At 42.7% G+C, this 22,291-nt stretch overlaps 1 protein-coding gene across 1 annotated transcript in view; it reads left to right on the top strand.

Moving 5' to 3' along the window:
• The first annotated feature begins 4,681 nt into the window (after window positions 1–4,681).
• Window positions 4,682–22,291, top strand: part of ARHGEF3 (Rho guanine nucleotide exchange factor 3) — a 184,386-nt gene continuing 166,776 nt past the window's right edge. Inside the window, exons 1-2 of the mRNA XM_015410042.1 lie at window positions 4,682–4,789; window positions 15,877–15,970. Coding sequence (XP_015265528.1) covers window positions 15,882–15,970 — 89 coding nt within the window. The 5' untranslated portion in view covers window positions 4,682–4,789; window positions 15,877–15,881. The remainder of the gene's footprint in view (window positions 4,790–15,876; window positions 15,971–22,291) is intronic.

The raw sequence follows: 22,291 nt of genomic DNA, 5'->3' as shown, positions 1-22,291 counted from the left end.
CTAAATAATTGGGCCGGGCACGAGCTCGCAGACGCAATCTCAGCCGCATAGAAATCCTTCTTAGCGGCCTTGACTGCCATCTCATAGGATCTCATAAACGTCCTATAAGATGTTCTCGAGGCCTCGTCACGAGCGCGGCGCCACCGTCTCTCTAATCGTCTAAGTTCTCGCTTCAGCGCCCGCAGCCCCTGGGAGTACCAGCGGGCGTGCCTAACACGAGTACAGAGACGACGCCTGGGAGCGATGTCGTCGATGGCCGCGGAGAGTCGGACATTCCAGTCCTCCACCAGCTCATCCAACGAGCCGCCAGGAGGCCTAGGATCCCGCAGAGCCCTCTGGAACCGCTCCGGGTCCATCAGGCTCCGCGGGCGAGCAAAAATACGCTCACCGCCCAAACAGGGTTGAGGTGGAATGCTCAGTCGGGCCTTCAGGGCTAGATGGTCCGACCATGGCACTGCCTCGGCAGTGATCTGGTCCACCTCCACACCCGCCGCAAAGATCAAGTCGAGCATGTGACCAGCCCGATGCGTAGGGGCCGATGTTGGGAGTAAGTTTGTTCAAGAGTCTGACACTAATGCTGATGAATTTAAACTATATACTTTCATAAACATTCCAGTCCATTACAGGTGATCGCAGGGATGAAGGGTGTTCATAGGTTTTTTCAGCCTGCTTCTTTGGAGAGTTTATTTTGATAGATGTAAGTGCACCTAATATTGCGTATGACCAGTCACGTCAGTTTTATAATTACACTCATAAGAACATAAGAACATAAGAGACGCCAATGTTGGATCAGGCCAAGAGCCCATCAAGTCCAACACTCTGTGTCACACAGTGGCCAGAAATATCAGTGCCATCAGGAGGTCCAGCAGTGGGGCCAGGACATTAGAAGCCCTCCCACTGTTGACCCCCCCCCCCCAAGCACCAAGAAGACAGAGCATCACTCTAGGACATCTAAATCATTCAAGTGAAAAAAAAATAAGGAAACTGGATAGCCTTACATTAGGGAATTTAAAGAGAATTTAAATCATCAGATAAGTGGGGGGAAAGAAGAGCTGTGGCACTTCAAGGACTAGCAGATTTATTGTAGCATAAGCTTTCGTGGTAGACTAGAGCTATTTATCAGATACATAAAACACTCAGCATATAGATACAAACGCACACATAAATTACAAAAGTTGAGTTACAACACCATGAAATGCAATATGTACATTCTCTGACAGTGACTATTCTGCATTTGATAAGGATGAGCTCTTTCTCTGGAAGCAGCCAGAAGCAGTACTCGAATCTCAGAAGCATCTACTGTAACAGTGGTTCACTTGAGGTAGTCAGAACTTCTATTAGATTTTTTCCATTTCTGGTCCTAGTTTAGAGCAAAGGAAGTACAACTGTTCTGCTGAGGACCCATTAGGGAGTATTTTCTAAATTGTGATCATGTGATAGACTGTTAATGTACCTACATGCAGGTGAAATGCATGCAGGGCCTAAAATGTACAGTAGAATAAAACCGTTATATGTTTGTTTTCAGAAACAGACAAGGGAGAACCCGCAAGGACTTGTGGGAGGCACAATTCTCCCTCCCCTATTATTTCCTCTTTCCCTTTCCTGAAAGCCCCCATAACCTCACCCCTTTTCCTGCTTCTCTCCTAATGTTGCCAACCTCCAGTTTGGGCCCGGATATCTCCTGGAATCACAAAAGATCTCCCAACTACAGAGATCAATTCCCATTTAGGATTTCCAGGTTGGGAAATTCCTGCAGATTTGGGAGTGAAACCTTGGGATAGCGACGACTGGGAGGAAAGCAACCTCGGCAGGACATAGAGTCTATTCTCCAAAGCAGCCATTTTATCCAGGAGAAGTGATCTCTGTCATCTGAGAGAACAGTTGTAATTCTGGGCGATCTCTAGCCCCCACCTGGAGGAAATGGCTTTTTTTAAACTCCATTTTTTTTTTAGATTTTGCATTTTTTTGCAAACCTGGAGCAGCTCCTCATCGGATTTAAGTATCCAAAGATTTGGCCAACTTCCCTATTAGTATATAGATTTGCAAAAGGTGAAGCAAGTTTATATGCAGGAGAACAGAAAAGAAAAGAACGACTGCAAGTAATTTATTTATGCAATGCTTACATCTTGCATTCTCTAGCAACAGCGCCATTTGAAGCAAAGTTAAGCCTTTCTAAGTCAGTTCAAGTCAGATGGTACTGCAATTTGTCTGGTGGTTCATAATAACAAAACCACCATAAAAATGAAATGTGTGGCTCAGATAAAACAGAAATAATGTAAACTCAGACCAGATCAGGTAGTGGGGAAACTAATGAAAAGCTTGAGAAAAGGCCTGGCCTTTAAAGTTTGTACATTCAGTACCAGGTGAGCCTCACTGGGGAGGGAATTCCACAGCAGAAAAGATTCTGTTCTGGTGCTTTTCCATCATACTTCAGATGATAGGGGCATATAGAGAAAGGCCTCTCAAGGATGATGTCAATTGGCAGGCAGGGCTGTAATGTATAGACAGCAACAATAATTCCTCACCTCTCACTTCTATAAAGGAGAGAAGGCTTGAGCTTCAGACCAAAAAAAACTTCTTGCATATATTCTTGCATCTTTGTTGGAAGACTGTGACCAAACATAGCGAGGACATGACACTTTCTCTATGCACTGTGCTGGCCATTAGTAGGAGAAAACTACTGGGAGGGGGGGACGTGTCTTGCTTTAATTTTGATTTGCCAATTTAACATCCTTTTTCTTCACAAATTATACATGTCTGTATTTCATAATAGCCAGAGTCTAATGGCACTTGAATGACAAACAGAATTATATTCCAGCTTAAGTTTTTGTGCCCACTTCAAAATGCTTCTAAAGAAGCTGCTGCCAATTCATAACAACTTATTCTGAAATAAAACTGTATTAAGATTTTAAAATGCCACGACTGTTGTTTGTTTTTGTTGCTACAGACTAATAGGCTACTCTGAAATATTTCATAACAGGTTTTCTCCTCATGGGCTCTTTCATGTTGAAGACTATACTTGGGGGGGAGGGTTGTTAAGAAGGAACAATACTGAAGAAAAAGAAAAAGGTTATGTTAAACAGCTTTCATTAGACACACCATTAAAGTTACTGCATACTTGTGGAGACAGAATAAAGGGTAACCTATAACTATATATATAAGGAGAGGTGGGGAAAAGATCAGCTAATACCTTTACCTGACAACCAGTGGAATACACTCCATAAAAGTATAAGGAACATATCAACAAATGTAGCAATAAGGGGAAATGAAACTCACGTGTTAGTGGTATTTGACACCAGACAGGTTAAAGAAAATAACATCTTCCACATCAATTATATGTTGGAGATGTAAAAGACATATGGGCTCATTCATTCACATCAGGATCCAATTACAGAAGTTCTTGGAATAAGGTGTTTAAGTTACTGAGAGAAATTCTGCATATAAAAATACAAAAAGATCCTAGTGTAGCTCTTTTGAACATTATGCCCATTATGTCGAGAGGGATTTCAGATCACACAAGCTAGTAGCTGCAGCAGATTGGGGGGGGGGGATCCAATATTGAGAAATGGCTAAGGAAAGTACACCATGTTAAATGGGGAAAATATCTGCATACAGGAAGTACTGGGATGGAAACAGATATGCACAGGATAAATTGTGATTGTCAAATCTTACCTCAGGGATATTGTATTATAGGTTATATGCAGTGCTCTGTCTAAGCTGAGTTAGTGTGAGCTAGCTCAGGTTTTTAACCTCCAGCTCACCCTTTTTTTCTCAGCTCAGGAAGCATGGCTCCAGAGCAAACTAATTTATATAGTAGCCAATTTGCTCACTCATAACTTTAATGCCAGTAGCTCACAAAGTAGAATTTTTGCTCACAAGACTCCACAGCTTAGAGAGAGCATTGGTTATATGTATTATGTAGATCCAGATGGGTAGTCATGTCAGTCTGGCTGTAGCAGTAGAAAAGAGCAAGAGTCTTTAAAGACTAACAACATATGTGGCAGGGGATGAGCTTTCCTGAGTCACTGCTCACTTCCTCAGATACTATGTAGTCTCGGGTATTATGTAGTCTCATGTATTAAATATTATGAAATCAACAGATCATTAAAAAAGATTTTTAAAATGACACGACTTGGTTGTTGTCGTTGCTGCAGTCTAACAGGACTATCCACTCTGGAATTTTTCATAATAGGTTTTCTCCAAATGGGCTCTTTCGTGTTGAAGATGATTTTCTGAAAGGGGGGGTGTGGGTGTCAAAAAGGAACAATACTGAAGAAAAACAGCTTTGACGAGGTAGGGCCATTAGAGTCGAGTAGGCCGGCTCCCATAGAGCCGTTTCTGCATGACGGGGCGCGCCTGGAACTCTCCCCGGGGCAAGCGCCTTACCGGCGGCCCCTGTCCCTGCTGTTTCAAAAGCGAGGCGGGCGTCGAGAGAGGAGCGAAGCCAAGGGGCGGGCTTTGTGCTGGAGTCGAGGAAGCAACGCTAGACGAAGTAGAAGTGCTCCCCCCCACTTTTTTTGGTTGTTTTTTTGTTTTCCCGTGGGGCGCTTCTTTGCCCCGCGTCGACTTGAAAAGGTGCAGGCAGCGGTGGGACTTTTGATTGCTACTATTCGGCTTCCCCCTCCCGCTGATTTCTCCTTTCTTTCTGGGCTGGTGCAGCAGCTGCTCTCCAGACCAGCTACGCGGTCTCTGCAGGAAGAGAAAGGGCGAGTAGCTTCGCCTTGCCTCGCTTTGTATGCAAGGACGGGACTTCCACGTAGGGGCCCGAGAAGGAGCCGGAAAGCCACAGGTAAGGTGTCGGCGCTGCGGGAGGTCACGACGCTGGCATATAGCTTGCAGCTATCTGACCGGAGAGAGGAAAGGCTTCGCTTGAGGCTGGGGCGGGGCCGCGGCTGCCTGCCTGTCAAGCGAAAGCGAAGACAGGGGACTGGCCTTTTTTCCTGGTCCGAGTGGAGGGAAGCTTGGAAAGCGGCCGTTTTTCCCCCCAGACACAGAAAGGAAAACACTTCCCGAAACTGTGGCGAACTGCTGCCCACAGAGGCTGCAACTGTACTCGCCGGAAAGCCCCCAATCATGTGTTGGCCTGAGGAAAGTTTAAAAGATTCACACCAGCTCTCCGCCCCGGCTGCGAGGGAGGGAAAGGGGGTTCTCGCTTTGCCTTTTGTTGTGTACGTAGGAAACGTCTGTTATGTTCCTCCCGGGAGGGCGCTTTTTAATGACTAGCTGCTGAGCGGGTTGGAAGTGGAGCCGAGCCGTTGTTGGGTCTCCAGAGGCGGAAAGGGCACCTGCCTCATCAGGAGGGGCTGCTGCGGTTCAAAGCGCCGCCTAAGGTAACCCGGCACCAGCCTTCCAAAAGAGCAACCGCCGCGCCGATTAAAAAGGACACTTTTCGTTCAGTCGGTAAAGGAAGCCGCCGCGATGAGTTGGTTTTGTCTTTTAAGAGGCAGAGGCGCTCCTACAGGTTTTTCTCGTTTGTCCTTATAGGCAGCCTTTGGATGGGAGGGAAGGAAATGAAAGGCCACTGCGGTGTTCAAAGGACCTCCTGACTAGTATAACAGCTGCAGTGCTGAGAATAACTGTTGAACTTGGTGGAATTGACTTCCAATAATTTTTCGGATTATGAAGTTTCACTTTAGTTTAGTGTCTAGGATGCCTTACTGCCACAGGGGCTTTTATTTATTTATTTGATTTGTATACCACCACCCTCCGCAAACGGGCTCAGGGTAGTTTAAAGCTACTCTGCCTTGGTCTGCGTAGTATTGGCCATTATCTGGCTAGATGTATTGTTGTGGGGGCTGTAATGGCCCTTTGTGCAACTCACCAGGAACCTGTTGGTAGTAGTGTGGGTTTCCAAGGAGCTGAGGTCAACGAATAATGGCTTAGATTAAAAAATGAGTATGTGTGGTACTGAGTTTGAGAATTTCACCAGTTCTGTATGCTGGTACCAAGACTGTAGCATTTTTTTTTCCTGTGAAGGTTTGCTTTGCTATATCTTTGATGGTCTTCAGGTGTCAGCTGCTTTTTCAGAATTCTTCATGTTGACGTTGTTGCTATGGTTTGTTCCTTTGAGTTTCTTTTACTTTTTTATGGGCTCTTTTTATTTATTTATTTATTATTCGATTTATATACCGCCCTAACCCCCCCATGGGGTCTCTGGGCGGTTTACAATTAGTTGTGCTAATCACCAATTTACAATCCTGACTATGGCCACAATTCATACAGGGGTTGGGTCATCCTACCAGCACCCCAGGTGGTGACGGTTTTTTCCTCCTCCGGCCTCTGGCTTCCTTGGCTGCAGATGTCAGTTCAGCGGGACGTCTCTCCTCTCCTCTGATGCCTCCGGCGGGCGGCTGCTTCTTCCGGCGCACGAGTCTGCTCTCCCCCGGCTCCGGCTATGTCCGATCGGCTCCGCCGCGCCGGGGTGTTTTTAATTTATTGAGATTTTAATGTATGTTTGATAGCTGCCTTGTAGGTCCCTAGGATGGAGAGGTGAAATGGAAGTATTGTAATTGGAAAGTTGCATTCATACAGTCCAATTGTATTATGATAATGATAGCATTAAAGTCATCATCATGGGTCTTCAGTTACCAGCAGATAAGTTTGTGTTTCATCCCTAGTTCTTCATGTCTGGTATAGAACCAGTGTGATATAATGGTTATAGTGTAAGACTGCCCTGACCTGGATAGCCCAGGTTAGCCTGATCCCGTCAGATCTTGGAAGCCAAGCAGGGTCAGCCCTGCCTAGTATTTGGATGGGAGACTCTCCAAGGAATACTAGGGGTGTGATGCAGAGGCAGGCAGTGGCAAGACACCTCTGAAATGTTTTTTCGTCTTAAAAACAAGTCTAGCTCACCTCTTAGTGGTGCATAACTAAAAGAGCTAGAATTTTTGGCTGCCAGACAATATTAGGATCTCCTGGCTATACTACACACACTACCATACAGTGATAATTAGACTGGGATCTTGAAGGCCCATGTTCAAATCCTCACTCTGGACGTTTGTTGTGTGACCATGGGGACGGTTATGCACACTCAGCCTAACCTATTTTACAAGGTTGTTTTGAGGAGAAAGTGGAGGAGAAGATGATGTAAGCTGCTTAAAGCAGAGGCGTTGAACTCATTTGTTACGAGGACCGGATCTGACATAAATGTCACTCTGTTGGGCCAGTAAGGACAAAAAAAGGGGGGGAAAGACTGAACCTAAAACCTAGAATTCAGAACCTATAAAGGTTAGTCAAGAATAGAAGAGGGCTAACTCTTAAAATCTAATTATGAAACCTAAAAAATATACATGTATTTATTAAACACAAATTAAAATAACAAATAAGGGCCCATTCATACCTCATATACAAATATAAAAACATACAAAGGCTGATGAAATAGACCTAATGCGTTTCGGCCTTTACAGGCCTTCCTCAGAGGTCTAATACAAATAGAACATGTAGGCTGATATGTAGAAATATATACAATCATACATATACAGAATATGCAATAGAGACCAGAAAACAATTGTTCCAAAGTTTAACCACTGGGCAAAGAAAACAAAAACAAAAATACAAATACAGCCTCCAGTGCAATCACATGTCCAGTAGTACTTCTCTCTGGTCAACCTATATATTCTCCTGAGCTTGTACAACCAAATGTTCCCAATGAAATGTTTCTTAAGTTAAGCTGTTGAACTAACCCCCCTACCTGTGGAAATGTGGGGGGTGGCAGCCTAGGCATGAGGCCACATGTATGGCAGGACCCAGGCCAAGCAAAGCCAGATAAGCTGGAGATTCCTGTGTGGTGGCTGCCACCTCTGGCCGAGGCCACTATGTGATCCATGGAGAGGCCATGCCAGGGGTTCAAGCCAGACATCACTGACAAGCCTGCTACCCCAATGTGGTGGCAGTTGCCTCAGGCTGAAGGCTGCTACATCATCCAATGGGGGGGAAGCACCATGTGCTCGTGTTAGCAGCTCTGGCTCCCATGACACACACAAGGGATAACTCCTTGTATATTAAATATGTGTGTGCTGTTCACACAAGCTATATGCATGAATGCTGCAAGATTCTTGGTGGCTTGGGGCATCCTTAAAATAAGATATGAGGAATCTTCAAAAAGGTATATGAAATAATTAAATATGAGTGTTAGTTGGATGTGTTATTTCCAAGGAAGCTGGCTTTAAAGTATCTGGAGTGTGATCGTAAGGTATTGTGAAAGCTTTGCTTTGTTTTATCTTAAGTAATTTCCTTACAAAGTTAGCTTGTACTGGCACATGATTCCACTTGGAAACAGGTTTAAAGTTTACATTCATGACCACATTGATAGTTCTGTCGTCTATTTATGATAACACAACTTGTTCTGGCTGATAGTAGGTGTGGCAGGTATAATTTTTCAATGATATTGGGTGGAGCAGTGTCTTGAAAGCTGATTAAGTAGGTCTGTAATGACATGTGCAGTATTTTCTAACTAAAGTGACAAGTGGATGTTTTGGAAGACATGCTTAGTTGCCAGGATTCTTATTTGCTGCTGCTGCTTCTATATGCACATATCCAAGGGAGGGTCTTTAAGTTCCAAGTATAGGGATACTTTAAGATTTGATTAAATGACATATGTTGTACAGCTTTTTCAGACATCCTCTGCCCTATCTGCCAGTTACTTCAGGTTATATTACTGCTTTTCTAATAAAAAGAATTTGCAAGACAAGTCAAGTCAATACAACACCTTTATTGGCATATAAGACAATAAATAAGTTACTTCATCAGATATCATAACACCTGCCTTCTTAAAACACGTCAATAGATTGGACATGCCCCCAAATTGAACTCTCTATCTATACCCATCCTACTGTATGCAGACAACACTGTGGTTTTTTCGACCACTAGAATAGGCCTCAAACGGGTCCTAACAATGTTTTCCTCCTATTGTTGACAGAACTCTCTTACAGTTAATTATGGGAAAACCAAAATTCTAGTTTTCTCTAAGGTGTGGAAACGCAGGTTGTGGGAAATAGATGGGAGGGAAATTGAGCAAGTCAGATCCTTTAGGTACTTGGGTGTTTGGTTTCACTATAATTTAAAGTGGTCTTTCTATCAGGACCAATTGCTCCAATTAGCTAAAAATAGGCTTTCGACTGTTACCCATTTTTATTACCGACAAGGAAATCAGTTTGTTCCAGCCGGCCTCCGAATTTTCCAAGCTACAGTAGTTTCTCACTTATATGGAATCCCTGTATGGATTCAGAGTTTTTTACTGCGTATTCTTGGATTGCCTAACTCTGTTACCTACTATTCCCTCTGTGCTGAGTTGGGTCTCCATCTCTTAGACTCGAGGGCATGGATCACCACTATTAAATATTGGCTTCATATCCATTTTAGTGCCCCTCAGAATAGTCTTATTGCACTCTTAACTATGGATCCATATGTATCCAAGTGGTCACAGGCTGTAACCTCAAAAATATGTTCAATTGGCATTGACCTGGAAATCTTGGAAAATCAAGATGATAATTTCATATACCGGACAATTTGTAGAAGAATCTGGGACATTGAAGCCCAAATAATCCAGGCCGGTGCCGGGTGTACTTGCTCCCCCCTTTCCCTTGGCCTCAGATATGCACCAAATAGTATGGCACAATACTTCTCTAACTTGGTGATCCCAAATTAGCCAGATGTAATGTTTTCACCTCATCTTGGTTTTCAGGTAGATACAGAGGTATCCCGAAATGTGATAGAATGTGTAATTGCTCATCTGGAGAACCTGATACCTTAGATCACATCTTATTACGCTGACCCCTCCACTCACATCTTTGATTGCTTTGGATTAAGCCCATACTGTCTAGGATTAACTCTGAAAACGTAGTTAGGTACGTTTTAGCTGATGAGTCACCTAAAGTTACTGCACAGATTGCTGAATTTGCAAGTCTTAATCTGTGGTACATGGGTTTGTTGCTCATTCTAAATTGGATTTTTTTCAAATTATATGTAAAATGTAGTAGTAAACTTATTGTGGTAGCCCACTAGTATACAATTCTAGAGTGCAAATCAAGTACTGGATGCCAAGTGTTTAAAAATAAGTGATAATGCTACCATCAATATAGTATTCTAGTTTCAGCGATCACCTCTGGGGGATTTAGAGACACTCTTGACGAGAGGATTTAGGACCTAACTATCAACTGATGGCTGATATTTTTATTTTGGTTGAACTTGTTTAGTTTTTTCACATGCAACAGCACAATCAAGTGGCAGATACTTCCAAAGATTAACATGTGGTGGCTTCTTGTGTGGTATGAATTCCTGTGAGCAGTACTGGAAGTTTACTTTTATGGTACTGGAGGCTTGAATGCTCTTTGTAACAATGGGCTAGTGATCTGTTGGTTGCAGCTGATAAGAAAAAAAGTTCTTGTAACATCATGGGTATTTTGCAAGAATATGGTTATTAGAGAAGTTTCTTTGTAACTCTCCCCCTCCCATGTACAGTTTTCCCTACTGAAAATGACCAGCAGGGAAAAAGGTATGTAGACAGGTATACATATATTCTGTCTCTTTTACATACTCGGATTTAAAGGAAGCAAAATATACATGTATCACACTCCTCTGTTGTACAAAGTGGAGAGAGTGTTCTCTTTATAGGTAGTTTTATATCCTAGTACTTGATGGTGAACAACATCTTTCTTATAACATCTTTCTCAAAAGAAGACTCAAGGTGGATTACACAGATATTTAAAACGGTTCAACAGCAATAAAACATACATTCAAACAAGATGAAAAACAGCATGCTGGTTTACACAAAGGCCCTCCCTAAAATTTTGTCTCGCACAGTGTGTGGAAGGACAGAAATCTGATAGCATTCCTAACTTTTGGTGAAGTTGTTCCACCAAGTAGGAGCTTCAAATGAAAAGGCCCAAGCAAGGCTGTAACAGATCTCACATCTGCATTAGAGGACTATCAAGGGGCCCTCCTCAGATGAGTGGAGCTGGTTCAGAGGAGCATAATTTGAGAGGCTATCCTGCTGATATGTAGGTCCCAGGCCTTGAAGGGTTTTATTGGTAATAGTTAGCACCTTGAACTGAACAAGAAACGAATCAGCACCCAATGATGTGATCATAAATCTGGTGGTAACAATCACTTTCCCTTGCTATATGGTGTACTGGTGACAGTGTTGGACTAGGATCTGGGAGATCCAGGTTCAAATCCCTATTCTGCTTTGTAATCTTGATGGGTGACTTTGGGCCAGTGATATGATCTCAGCCTAACCTACCTTACAAGGTTGTTGTGAGGGTCTAATGGTGGAGAGGAGGAGGATGCAAGCCACTTTGGGTCTCCGTTGGGGAGAAAGGCAGGACATACATGAAACAAATAAGCAATCTGTGGCATTTTGCATTAGCTGGAGCTTTTGAATTGTCTTCAAGGGCAGTACAATGCAGAGTGTGTTACAATAATTTTAAGATTAGTGTGGAGTGGATCATATCTGTGTAGCCAGATTGGCCGAGTCAAGTTAGCGTGCAGATGAAGATGGAAGGCATTCTTCATAGCTTAATTCGCCTATTTCTGCATTAGCAGTTCTGGTTTGGGTAAAACCCCAGACTCAGCAAGATATCCCATCAGATCTGGGGAACACAGTACCTTCCAAGACATCAGCCTTACCAGCCTTGTCTTGTCAGGATTAAATTTCAGATTACTTGTTTTTTGTTACCTGACTATGGCAACCAAGCCAGGATGGTCATGTCAGAATCAAGTGGCTTAAACAAGGAAATATGTAGCTGGGTGTTTTTGGCACACAACACAAAAATCATGAGGAAAAATCATGTGCCTTACATACAAATTAAAAAGCATGGGTGTCAAAACTGAACCCTTTGGAACCCCATTAATGGCTCCTAATGGACTCTTGCCCTGACCTGGATAGGCCTATCTAGCCAATCTTGGTAGCTAAGCAAGGCTGACCTTGGTCACCATTTGGACCACCAAGGAATACCAGGGTCACGGTGCAAAGACAAGCAATGGCAAACCACTCTGAATGTCCCTTGCCTTGAAAACCCATAAGTCAGCTGTGACTTGATGACCAGGAAAAAAAGGGGCTCCTAGCTATTTTAGGCTCTATGGCATGCAATGTCTCCTTACCTATAGAGAACTGGTCTTGAACAACATATACCTTGTGGCGTTCCTGTTTGGATTCATTTTATACTCTTAGTAGTGGTAAGAGTACCAACAAGCAAATTGTAGTCAATTGAGGTGTTGTGGGAGGTGATGCAATTTAACCAGATTTACCTTTGCTACAACATGGGATTCATTTAGAGGGCAAAATATTTTGTTGTTACATTTGTGTGATTTTTAGATGATTTTACTAAGCAAAATGTTATAGCAATCTTCATAGCGGGGTTTCAGGTGTATGACTACAGATGAAAAGGTTGTTCCAGTGGTAACATTCTACTTAAAATGAAATGTAGATATGCCCATAATTATGCAAATTGCTTTTCATAAATAACGTACTACTTTTGTTATCCTTGCTCTATTATATATAATTTCAAGTAGGTGAAATATTCTGAGCAGTTAGGGGTACTCTGAGCCTACAACAGATAACTTGGGCAAGGATTTTGGAACAACAGACATATTAACAAGAGAAGAAAGTGCATGTGTCAGGGCCAAGCAGGTCAGGAAACAGCTGGTCCAGAGTAAATAGTGGAAACTGTTAGTATCAGAGGCAGTGGCTTATCAATGAGATACTTGTTTGAAAAATAGCTGTGTCTAACCATTTTGTGGAAAATTCTGACAATGGCTTTCCTCGTGTACATTGTAAGTCTTTCAGTAGCATTAAGACACTGGTCTGTTATGTTTAGGGTTGCTACTTCCCTCTTTTTTTCCTGGCTCCACTTTTCTGTCAGAAGCTCCTTTTCTTTCAGTTCATGGCGGTTGGGAGTTCCATTGGATTCTGTTCTTGGCTCTTTTTCATCTGCTTCCTTTGGCTCTTCTAGTAGGCCCTGTTAATGCCAGCTATTATTTTCATGCTGATGGCCCATACTACTGTCTTTTACTCCTCTCTTGTTGTGTCTGTCTTCTCCACTAGCTGCTTCTGCCTGTCTTACAGCAGTCTGTTCTTTGATATTTTCTCATTTTTTTGAAACTGAATTTATCTAAAACTGAACATTTAGGTAGGCCAGATAAAAGGCCATTACAACAGTCAATCACAGATGATATCTCTATAGCATCAGATGAAATAGTGACACTTAGAAAAATGTTAGAATTAGAAATGACAAAATTTAACTGTAACAGAAATAAAAAAGATGAAAGAACTCCCAAAATTATAAATGTATTAAGTTGGACGGATAAAAATAAATAGCTTAAAGGGACAGAAGAAAGTAGGATGACAAACTGATTATCTTCAGCCACTTTCCACTGTGTTAAATTCTGCTGCTTGTTTGGATTTTGTTGCTTTTCCTTTTACTGTTGTTTTTCATCTTTGTTTTGCCCCATATTGACGTCATTCCCTCACAATTCAATAAACTTTTTTTGGGTTAGTGTTTAAATAGCTTTGTGCTCTGGCTCCTTGTTAATGCCTGTCGTCTTATCTCTATATTTTCTTCAGATTCCAACTGATATTATACTTCTTGTTCTATCTAAAATTGAATCTGTATGCTCTCTTCTTGTTTTTCATGTCTGAAGTGTTCCATCTTCTGATATAAGCAGGGGTCATTTTGTAGAAAAAGAGATGCAGGAGCTCATTAGCATAACTCATTAGCATAACCTATTTGCATATGCCACACCCCCTGACATCACTGAAGAAGAAGAGAAGAGATTGGATTTATACCCCGCCCTTCACTTGGAGTCTCAGAGCAGCTTACAAACTCCTTTCCCTTCCCCTCCCCACAACAGACACCCTGTAAGGTGGGTGGGGCTGAGAGAACTCTGACACAAACTGCTCTTTTTCAAGGACAGCTGTGCCAGAGCTTGTGACTGACCCAAGGTCACATCAGCAGGTGCAAGTGGAGGAGTGGGGACTCAAACCCGGTTCTCCCAGATTAGAGTCCGCACACTTAACCACTACACCAAACTGGCTCTGGAAGTGTGTCAGAAGGCAACACCCACTGCTCAGTCTTCACCGGACTGTTTTGGATTGCTAGTTATTGGGGGGGGATGTGCAGATCTGTCCTCACAGAGGAGGGAGAGCTTGTACCTGAAGGCGGGCTGAGGGGGGGCTCTGCAACTTACCTGGCTGCTTCTTGCTCCTTGTGGCTGGACTGAGGGTTGATGGGAGCAAGGGGTGGGGCTTGTTGCATGTGCCCGCCCCCTGAGCTCCTTACTGCCGGAGCTCTGCTCCTGTGCGCTCCTGCAGGAAATGATCCCTGGATATAAGAATATTTATTTCAGTACTCAGCAGTGTTTGAAGGCACAGTTGTTTTCTCTGGCTTGTAATTGCTAGATGTACCTCTACCAATTTTTATTCCTACTGTTGCAGTGTTTCTTCCCTGTTTTTTTTCTTTGATTGTATTCCTGCAAGCAGGACCTATCGCTCTAGTTGTCCTTATTACTTTGTTTTATTTTGACAGTGCTTCAGGTACTGATGATAATTTCTGCATTTGCAGGCTGGCGTTTGCTGTGCAAGATAATGTTGTGTGAAGAATTGGCATCCTTGTAGTGCAGCCCTGAGCAAAATTGCAGCCTTCTAAGCCTACCAACTTCAAGAGACTTAGAAGGGTCTGAGTTTGCTTAGGATTGCACTGCTGTTTGCTTTACCACCATGTCTAGTTACATGCTGATTCTTAATACTGTATTAGAGAACAATTTCCAATTACCGTTGTATATTACGTATATTTAAGGCCATAGAGGGTTTTTGTTTTGTTTTTTAAATACTGGGACTGCCTGGGTTGAGCCCAGGCTTAAATAATAAGAACAGTAATCACCTCCTTGATGCTCTGTTTCTCTCTTAGCATCATTACAGCTTGGCAATAATTATAGACAATAATGGTGCATTATAAATTTCAATCATGTTTAAAAGCCTTGTAGTTTGCCTTTGCAACATTAAAACTTAATGATCAAGGCCCCCCTCTATTGCAGAATATAATGCTTGCCAATGTTAACTCATTGCTAAAACATTATCTCTGAATGCTGCTTTTCAGCACTGGTGCTTGCACTTAGCATCGCTTTGGGCGTAATACTGCTGCTGACACCAACTGTCCTGGCATGCATTCAGAGATATAAACAAAAGGTAAATTGTGTTGGTTCTGTAGCAGGGGAAGGGAATAGTTGACAAGAGAAGGCCTAAAACGTTGTTCAGTTTACTTAATCATAGATATAAAACTCTTGTTTCATTTCCTTTCAGTTCAGATACTCCATGGAAATATACTTCTGTCCAACTTTTTGAATTGTGAGAAAAAAACCAGTGTTACATGTAGTTTGGAAATTTTTAAAAAGTTGTCTTTCACTAGGATCACTGTTTTATCTGCTTCACTCAGTTCTGCTGAGTTGAAACCAAATTGGAAAGGCTAGAGCAATATCACTGCAGAGCTGATAACACTTACAATGACATAGCCTCTGCACCTTTTTTGGTGACTTGTTGAAGCAAAAAGCACTTAGTCAGATTTGTTTGGAGCTAAGGTGTCAGAAGCACATGCCAGTACCCAGGCAGGCTTCATGGTCTTGTATAAAATACATCCAGTCACCTAATGTATGCCAAACTGCTGGAGAATGAAGGAGAAGGGAGGGGGTGGGGGGTAGGGGGTAGTCAGTTTTGCTTTATATGACAAATAATTGTAGATCTCTTGATATTGAAGCAATTTTTCTCACTGGCACAGAAGAAGCTAACTAATATCAGTTACTTGGCATTAACGTTTGTAAAAATGTAGAAAAGTTTTAATCTTTTTTTTTTTTTAAATACTCACTGCGGGTTTCTGTTTTCTTTAGGGGAAATGAACACTAGTAGCCCAGGAATCCTCTTAAACAGCTCTACAGTGATAACCAATTGTGCTGGAAGAGAGATGGAGGAAAATGTAGCTTGGTAAGGCAATTTCTGTATTATTAAATAAATTAAATTAAATTACTACATGTTATGACTTTCATGAGAGAAATCAATGCAAATTAGATAGGCAGACATTGTAGCTTTTGCATGGAAGCCGAAAGACAATAGTGAAAACCTTGATTTGAGTCCAGTAGCATCTTTTAAGACCAGAAAATTTTCCAGGGTATATTTGAGCGTTGACTTTTGAACCTATACCAAGGAAATCTTGTTAGTCTTTAAGGTGCTACTAGACTCACATCTTGTTCTTCTACTGTAGCTACCTGCTTGAAACTATTGTAAAAACCATGCATCTTCAGTTAATGTGTGAAAATTGTCTCTAATTCATTAATTTTAGCTCTGCAGTCCTTTATTATTGAGAAAGCTGTATTCTTTCACTGCTTAAAGGTTTTAGAAATAGATCTCAAACAATCTATATATTTAATTCTTAGTCTGGCCCGAGTGCAGATTTTTTTTAAAAAAAAATCCTCATAGAAGGGCCAGTACAGAAAAGGGAGAAATCCCAGATTTGCAGAACAATCTTAAAATATTAAGCAATTGGGTGCTTAAGAAAAACACACTCATGGAATGGAGATGTAATGTCTTGTGTGCTTTGGAGTGGAGGCCTGTCTTGTGTTCTTTTTGCCCTAAGTGTCCCCAGGCAGTGCTGGCCAAAAGGTGTATCACAGCTTTGGCCACAAGGACAGACAGGGGAGTAGAGAATGGGATGCCCTTCCCCCCTGAGTCCTTAAGTGTCTACTGCCCTTGTCTTGTTACTGTTTAGCTATGAAGATAGTGGCATACCCTGTCTCTTAGGATGTTAAAATGCTTACAGATCCAAAATGTCCGCAGGGACTCCTGACTTACTGCATATGGCTGGGTAAAAAAGACAAAACAATTTTAGCTCTGCACTGTTAAGATCAGTATATTCCAGGCATCTCAGAAGAATGGTGTGGTCAACAGTGGTGATTCCATTCTTCATTGATTTCATTCTTACTTCACTGGCTGATTCCAAAGAGTGGTACTGGGGGCTGCTGATTGGCCCTGTGGCATTTGTGCTATGTAGTTCCCCAGGAACTCATCATCTGCCATTATGTTTAACATCTACATGAAACTGCTGGGAAGAGATTATTAGGGGATTTCGAGTGAGGTGTCACCAATATGTGGATGACACCATCATCTACTTTCCCACAACTGAGTGAGGTGGGTCTGTGGAATTTCAGAACAGGTGCCTGTAGAAGGTAATAGGATGGATGAGGCAAAGAAACTGAAGCTCAGTCTAGACAAGATTGAGGTGGTGTTGATCAATGACAACATTGCTTGAGGACTGAGGAGTTGGCCTGTCCTGCAAGCACTTGCAATCCCCTGGAAGGATTAGGTTCATTGTTTGGGGATACTGCTGGATATTGGCCTATGTTGCTCAGGTCTCCTCACTGGCACGTAGCACATTTTATCAGCTTTGGCTAATAGGCCTGCTACACAACTGTTCCTTTAAAAGTGTGACCTGGACACCATGACCTGTGCCATTATTACATCTGGGTTAGATTACTGTAATGTCCTCTTTGTGGGACAACCTTAGAAAATTTATCTTTTTAACTGTTTTTATGGGCTGCTGGAGAGGTGACATAAGCATTTCCTGAATAAATATTAAAAGTGGCTGATAAATCTAATAGGAATAATGAAGAAGCATTACTTGTGTCTATTTGAAGGCAGACGTTGTCCAGCAGAACAACTAAAGATGCCTTTGTGCCATAGCCAGGCCAGAAGCCAGATTGAAAAGCGTCAAGGGCAGATGAGTCATCCAGAAGACCTTGGAGTTGCTCTGCTACCACATATATAGTTACTTTCCTTGCAAAAGAAAGATTAGAAACTGGCCTGTGATCGGCCAGAGTCCCTTTATCCACTGAAAGTTTCTTTGTACAAATCACTGCCTCTTTTTAAGAGATCAGGGAAAATTTCCCTCCATCAAAGAATACCTGATAATCTTACTCCACCGCAATGCAAAACTGCAGTGTTACCAACAGTCTCATAGCCCAGTCAAAAGCGATTCTCACTTCAAACACATACAGTTTCCCTAGGAATGTTGGAAAAGGAAGTAAAATGGAAGGGGAGAAGCCCTTGGTCTGTATCTAGATTTTCAGACTTAGCAGCTCTCTCTTCTTGAGAGCTCTTCTGACTATCTCTTGATGGTCATCGGCTGGCACATCCACATGATGTACCTTATCCAAAAATCAGACCATTGGTCCATCAGGGTCAGTGTTGTCTAGTCAGACCTGCAGTGGCTCTTCAGGTTGGGGTGTTTCACATCACCTCATGCCTGATCCTTTTAGCTGGAGATGCTGAGAATTGAACCTGGGAGCTTCTGCATGCCAAACAGATGCTCTACCTACCACTGAGCCTTTCTGCACAGGCTAAGAGCCAAAGGCCAAGAGCTCTTGGGCTTGCATCCCAGGTAAACCCTGCCTTTACATAGTAGCTGGAAAAGATGCAGACTGGATGACTGATGATAAAATCTGTTTGACTCAGTTGCTTTCAGTTTCTCCAGGCAAGCTGTGTCCTTAATATCAGTTGTTTTTCTGAAGGTCAAGCTAAATGGGATATCTATGGAAGGATTTCCCATTGTTTAAATGTAAGAGAACAAAGTTGGAGTCCTGTGGCACCTTTAAGAACAATGAAGTTTTATTCACGTTATAAGCTTTTCACAGTATAAGCTTTTCGTGTAAAAGCACACTTAATTTTTCTGTTATGGTATTGGAGCAAGGCAAATAATAGCAAACAGACAAAAAGGAGTAATTTGGGGTCAGCAAAATGATCTGATCCACAGACCCACTCTGAGTCTTGTTGCTGCCATTACTGAATCTCCAGTACTGAAGACCTCCTAATGTCATGTCTAGTTTTGTCCTAGATGTACTCTGAGACGAACACCCAATGAAAAGACAGATAAGCAAAATCTAGGTCTCCCATAATGTCACTTGATTTAGTAAACACCCAATTTTCTGTTTCCATATTCTTCCCAGCAGTTGCCATAAATTTCCAATGGGAGCTATAGGTCATGTGAGCCAGTGTTGTGTAGTGGTTAGAGTGCTGGGTTAGGATCTAGAAGACGTGGGTTCAATTTCCCCCACTCTGCATGAAGCTTTCTGGGTTGACTTTGGGTAGGTTGCACACTCTCAGCCTAACCCTGCCTCACAAGGTTGATATGAAGATAAAATGGGGAAAAGAGTGCAATGTATGTCTCCCTGAGGCCCTTGATGAAGGATGGGGTAAAAATGTGATAGATGGCAACAATCCCAGCAGTAGGCTTTCTTATGCTTTGCAGCCCCAAGCATGGAGTGCTCAACACAAAGATTCTGTTTCCAGTAGTCTCCTATGTTCATGTGTAATGTGTTCACCAGTTCGTAACCTCCTAGGTGCTACCAAAGGCATATAAGAACTCTCTCAGGCTCTGTATCACATTTTAGGCTGTCAAAGGTTATATTTAAAACCCTGCATTAATTCACTACTTCTGTAATTTTTTTTAGTTTTTCCCCAGTTGTTTTACTTTGCGGCTTTTTGAAGTCGGACAGTATTGAATTTAGTCTCAAATGTTATGATCACCTAGATTCCAGTCCAGTAGCATCTTAGATTTTCAGGGTATGAGCTTTCTAGCATCAGTGCTTCTTTGTCAGGTAGCTCAAGTGGTTAAGACGCTGAACTGCAGGCTGTGGAAGGTCAGTAGTTCAGCAGTTCGAGACCCGGGTGCCGCATGATGGAGTGAGCTCCCATCTCTAGTTCCAGCTCCTGCCAACCTAGCAGTTCGAAAGCAAGAAATTGCAAGTAGATAAATAGGTACCACTTCAGTGGGAAGGTAACAGCGTTCCGTGCGCTTTGGTGTTTAGTCATGCTGGCCTCATGACCACGGAAACGTCTTCGGACAGCGCTGGCTTTGAAACGGAGATGAGCACCGCAACCCTAGAGTCGGATTCGACTGGCTTTCAAGCAAGGGAACCTTTACCTTATGTGCCACAGGCATGTAAAGCAGATTTGTAAATTATTACTTTCTGTCATAGGTTATTTGAATATTACTGAATTATAAGTTAACAAAAATTGTTGCTCTTGATGACATAGTAGGACCCACATGCTTGAAGAACCATCTCACCCTGTTTGTATCCACCTCACCACACATCAGCTAAGGTCTTCCCAGTGATTTCTTTTGAAAGTGTCTTCTGCTCAGCAGACATTTTCTTCAAGGGCCAGGTCTCCTATTTTTTGGAAAGGCCTTCCTTTGGAAGCATACCAGATCTCTTCTTGATAATGTTCTGCAAACAATGTAAAGCTAGTCCTATACAGATGTTCAGATACCATAAATAATGTGGTGATTTGAAGTTCACTTTGTGTACATTCCACATTATATGAACGAGGTCTTGTTGTACACAGTGAAAAGAAAACCATTCCCTCCCTCCCGTTTCTCTTCCTGTTCATAAGAATGTCCCTGACATTTTTATTTACAAGTTTTATATCCTGCCTTTCAGCCAATCAAGGCTACCACCTGTCTGTTCACTTTAAGGTAATTCTTAGATGTTGCAATTTGTCGAGTGAATGGAAATTTACTAGTCTGCCCCAAGGTTTTAATTTTTTCATATAATACCCCTGCACATTGTAGTGCTAAATAGATGATAGACTAGTTGTGGAAGTTCTTATAAAGAATTCTTAGGTGAACTCAAGTTAGCTGTGTGGTTCAATAGCAGCAGTATTAAGAGCAACAATGTGTGTAAATCACCTGCTATGGAGTACTATGTTCAGGTTTGGGCACCACATTTTAGGAAGGATGTTGACAAGCTCAAGCGTGTCCAGAAGAGGGCAACCAGGATGGTGAGAAGGTTGGAATCCAAGTCTTATGAGGAAAGGCTGAAAGAGTTGGGTATGTTTAGCTTGGGAAAGAGAAGGCTTAGAGGGAACATGATTGCAGTCTTCTGTCCCTGCCACACGGCAGGGAAAACACCGGCCAAAGTGTGGCAAATTAGAGCCGCATCAAAATAGAGACGCGGGATCCCACGATCAGATGCCGGGGAGGAAGCCACAGTCGGGAGGGGGAGGCTGCCGAACTGCGCATGCCTGAGCATGTGCAGTTTGGGCTGGAGCCGGGGATGCGCCGGCGAAAGGACGCACTGGCGATCCCACGGCCGGCTTTGATGCGGCCGTCTCGGATGAACCACCATGGTAGGTGGTTCATTTTTGCAGCAGGGTTTTGGGTGGAAGGGGCGGATCGGGAAAGGGGGCAGCACGCTTCCCAGATGTTGCTGTGGGATCGCGCCCGTTTGCTGCGCCCTCGATCCGTCCCTCTACCGGCCCAAAACTTCTTGTGTGACCGGGGCCCTCAAGTATTTGAAGGGCTGTCATTTAGAAGATGGAGCAGATCTATTCTCTCTTGTTCCGGATTGCAGGACTAGATCTAATGGGTGGAAATTACAAGGGGGTCATTACTGGCTAAATATCAGGAGAAACTTCCTAACTGTAACAGTGGTTGAGCAGTGGAACAGTCTGCCTCGGGAGGTGGTGGATGCTCCTTCACTGTATGTTTTCAAGCGGATGCTGGACGACCGTCTTTTGGGTATGTTGTAGGTATGTAGGGCTATCTTTCAGCTATGCTCCTGCAGAGTGCAGGGGATTGGACTAGATTACCTGCAAGGTCCCTTCCAACTCTAACATTCTATGAGATACTGAAAAGTGCAGCTGCTGCTGTTAATATTGCTAAGCTAGCACAGATTGTTGTTTAGCCAGAGGAAGCTGGAAAACCTTGAAAACTTGAGATATACTGGTTTGGCAACTGACTGTGTTTTTTAAGTTCAGAGGGGGGAAACCCACTAATCTCCTGGCATATCAGTGGCATGGGAGCTCTTTGAATTAATTTACATAGAATGAAGCTACTCAGGGGACGTGCCCAGACAGTTGAGAGAATTTAGTTGATGACGGTGAATGCCAAGTACCAGTGCTCTTATTTTGGGTGGGGAGAATTTTTATTGTTCTGTTGATTGATTTTGCCAAATGAATTGAACTTTTGAACTCTCTGATTTGTTTCACCAAGTGTGTCAGTAGCAATAGACCCAATAAAGTCAGCATAAGAGCAGCAAGATTCTAGAAAAGGTACAAATAACAAGAAAATGGATGAAACCAGAAATAATACTGTGTGATGCATAACTACCTGAGAACAGGCATGCATCCTACCACTTCTCTTGAGCAAAGTTTGAAACCTTCTTCCAGTAGAAGAGGTACTTAATTTGGAGGAAGGCTCCTTAGGGTAGAAGGAGTTCCTCCAGTCAAAGGCAGGATACATGCGATGAGTTC

This window comes from Gekko japonicus, unplaced genomic scaffold, assembly GCF_001447785.1.
Source record: "Gekko japonicus isolate JY-2015 unplaced genomic scaffold, Gekko_japonicus_V1.1 scaffold259, whole genome shotgun sequence".
Classification (NCBI taxonomy): Eukaryota; Metazoa; Chordata; class Lepidosauria; order Squamata; family Gekkonidae; genus Gekko; species Gekko japonicus.
This window is presented reverse-complemented; position numbering and strand designations above follow the sequence as displayed.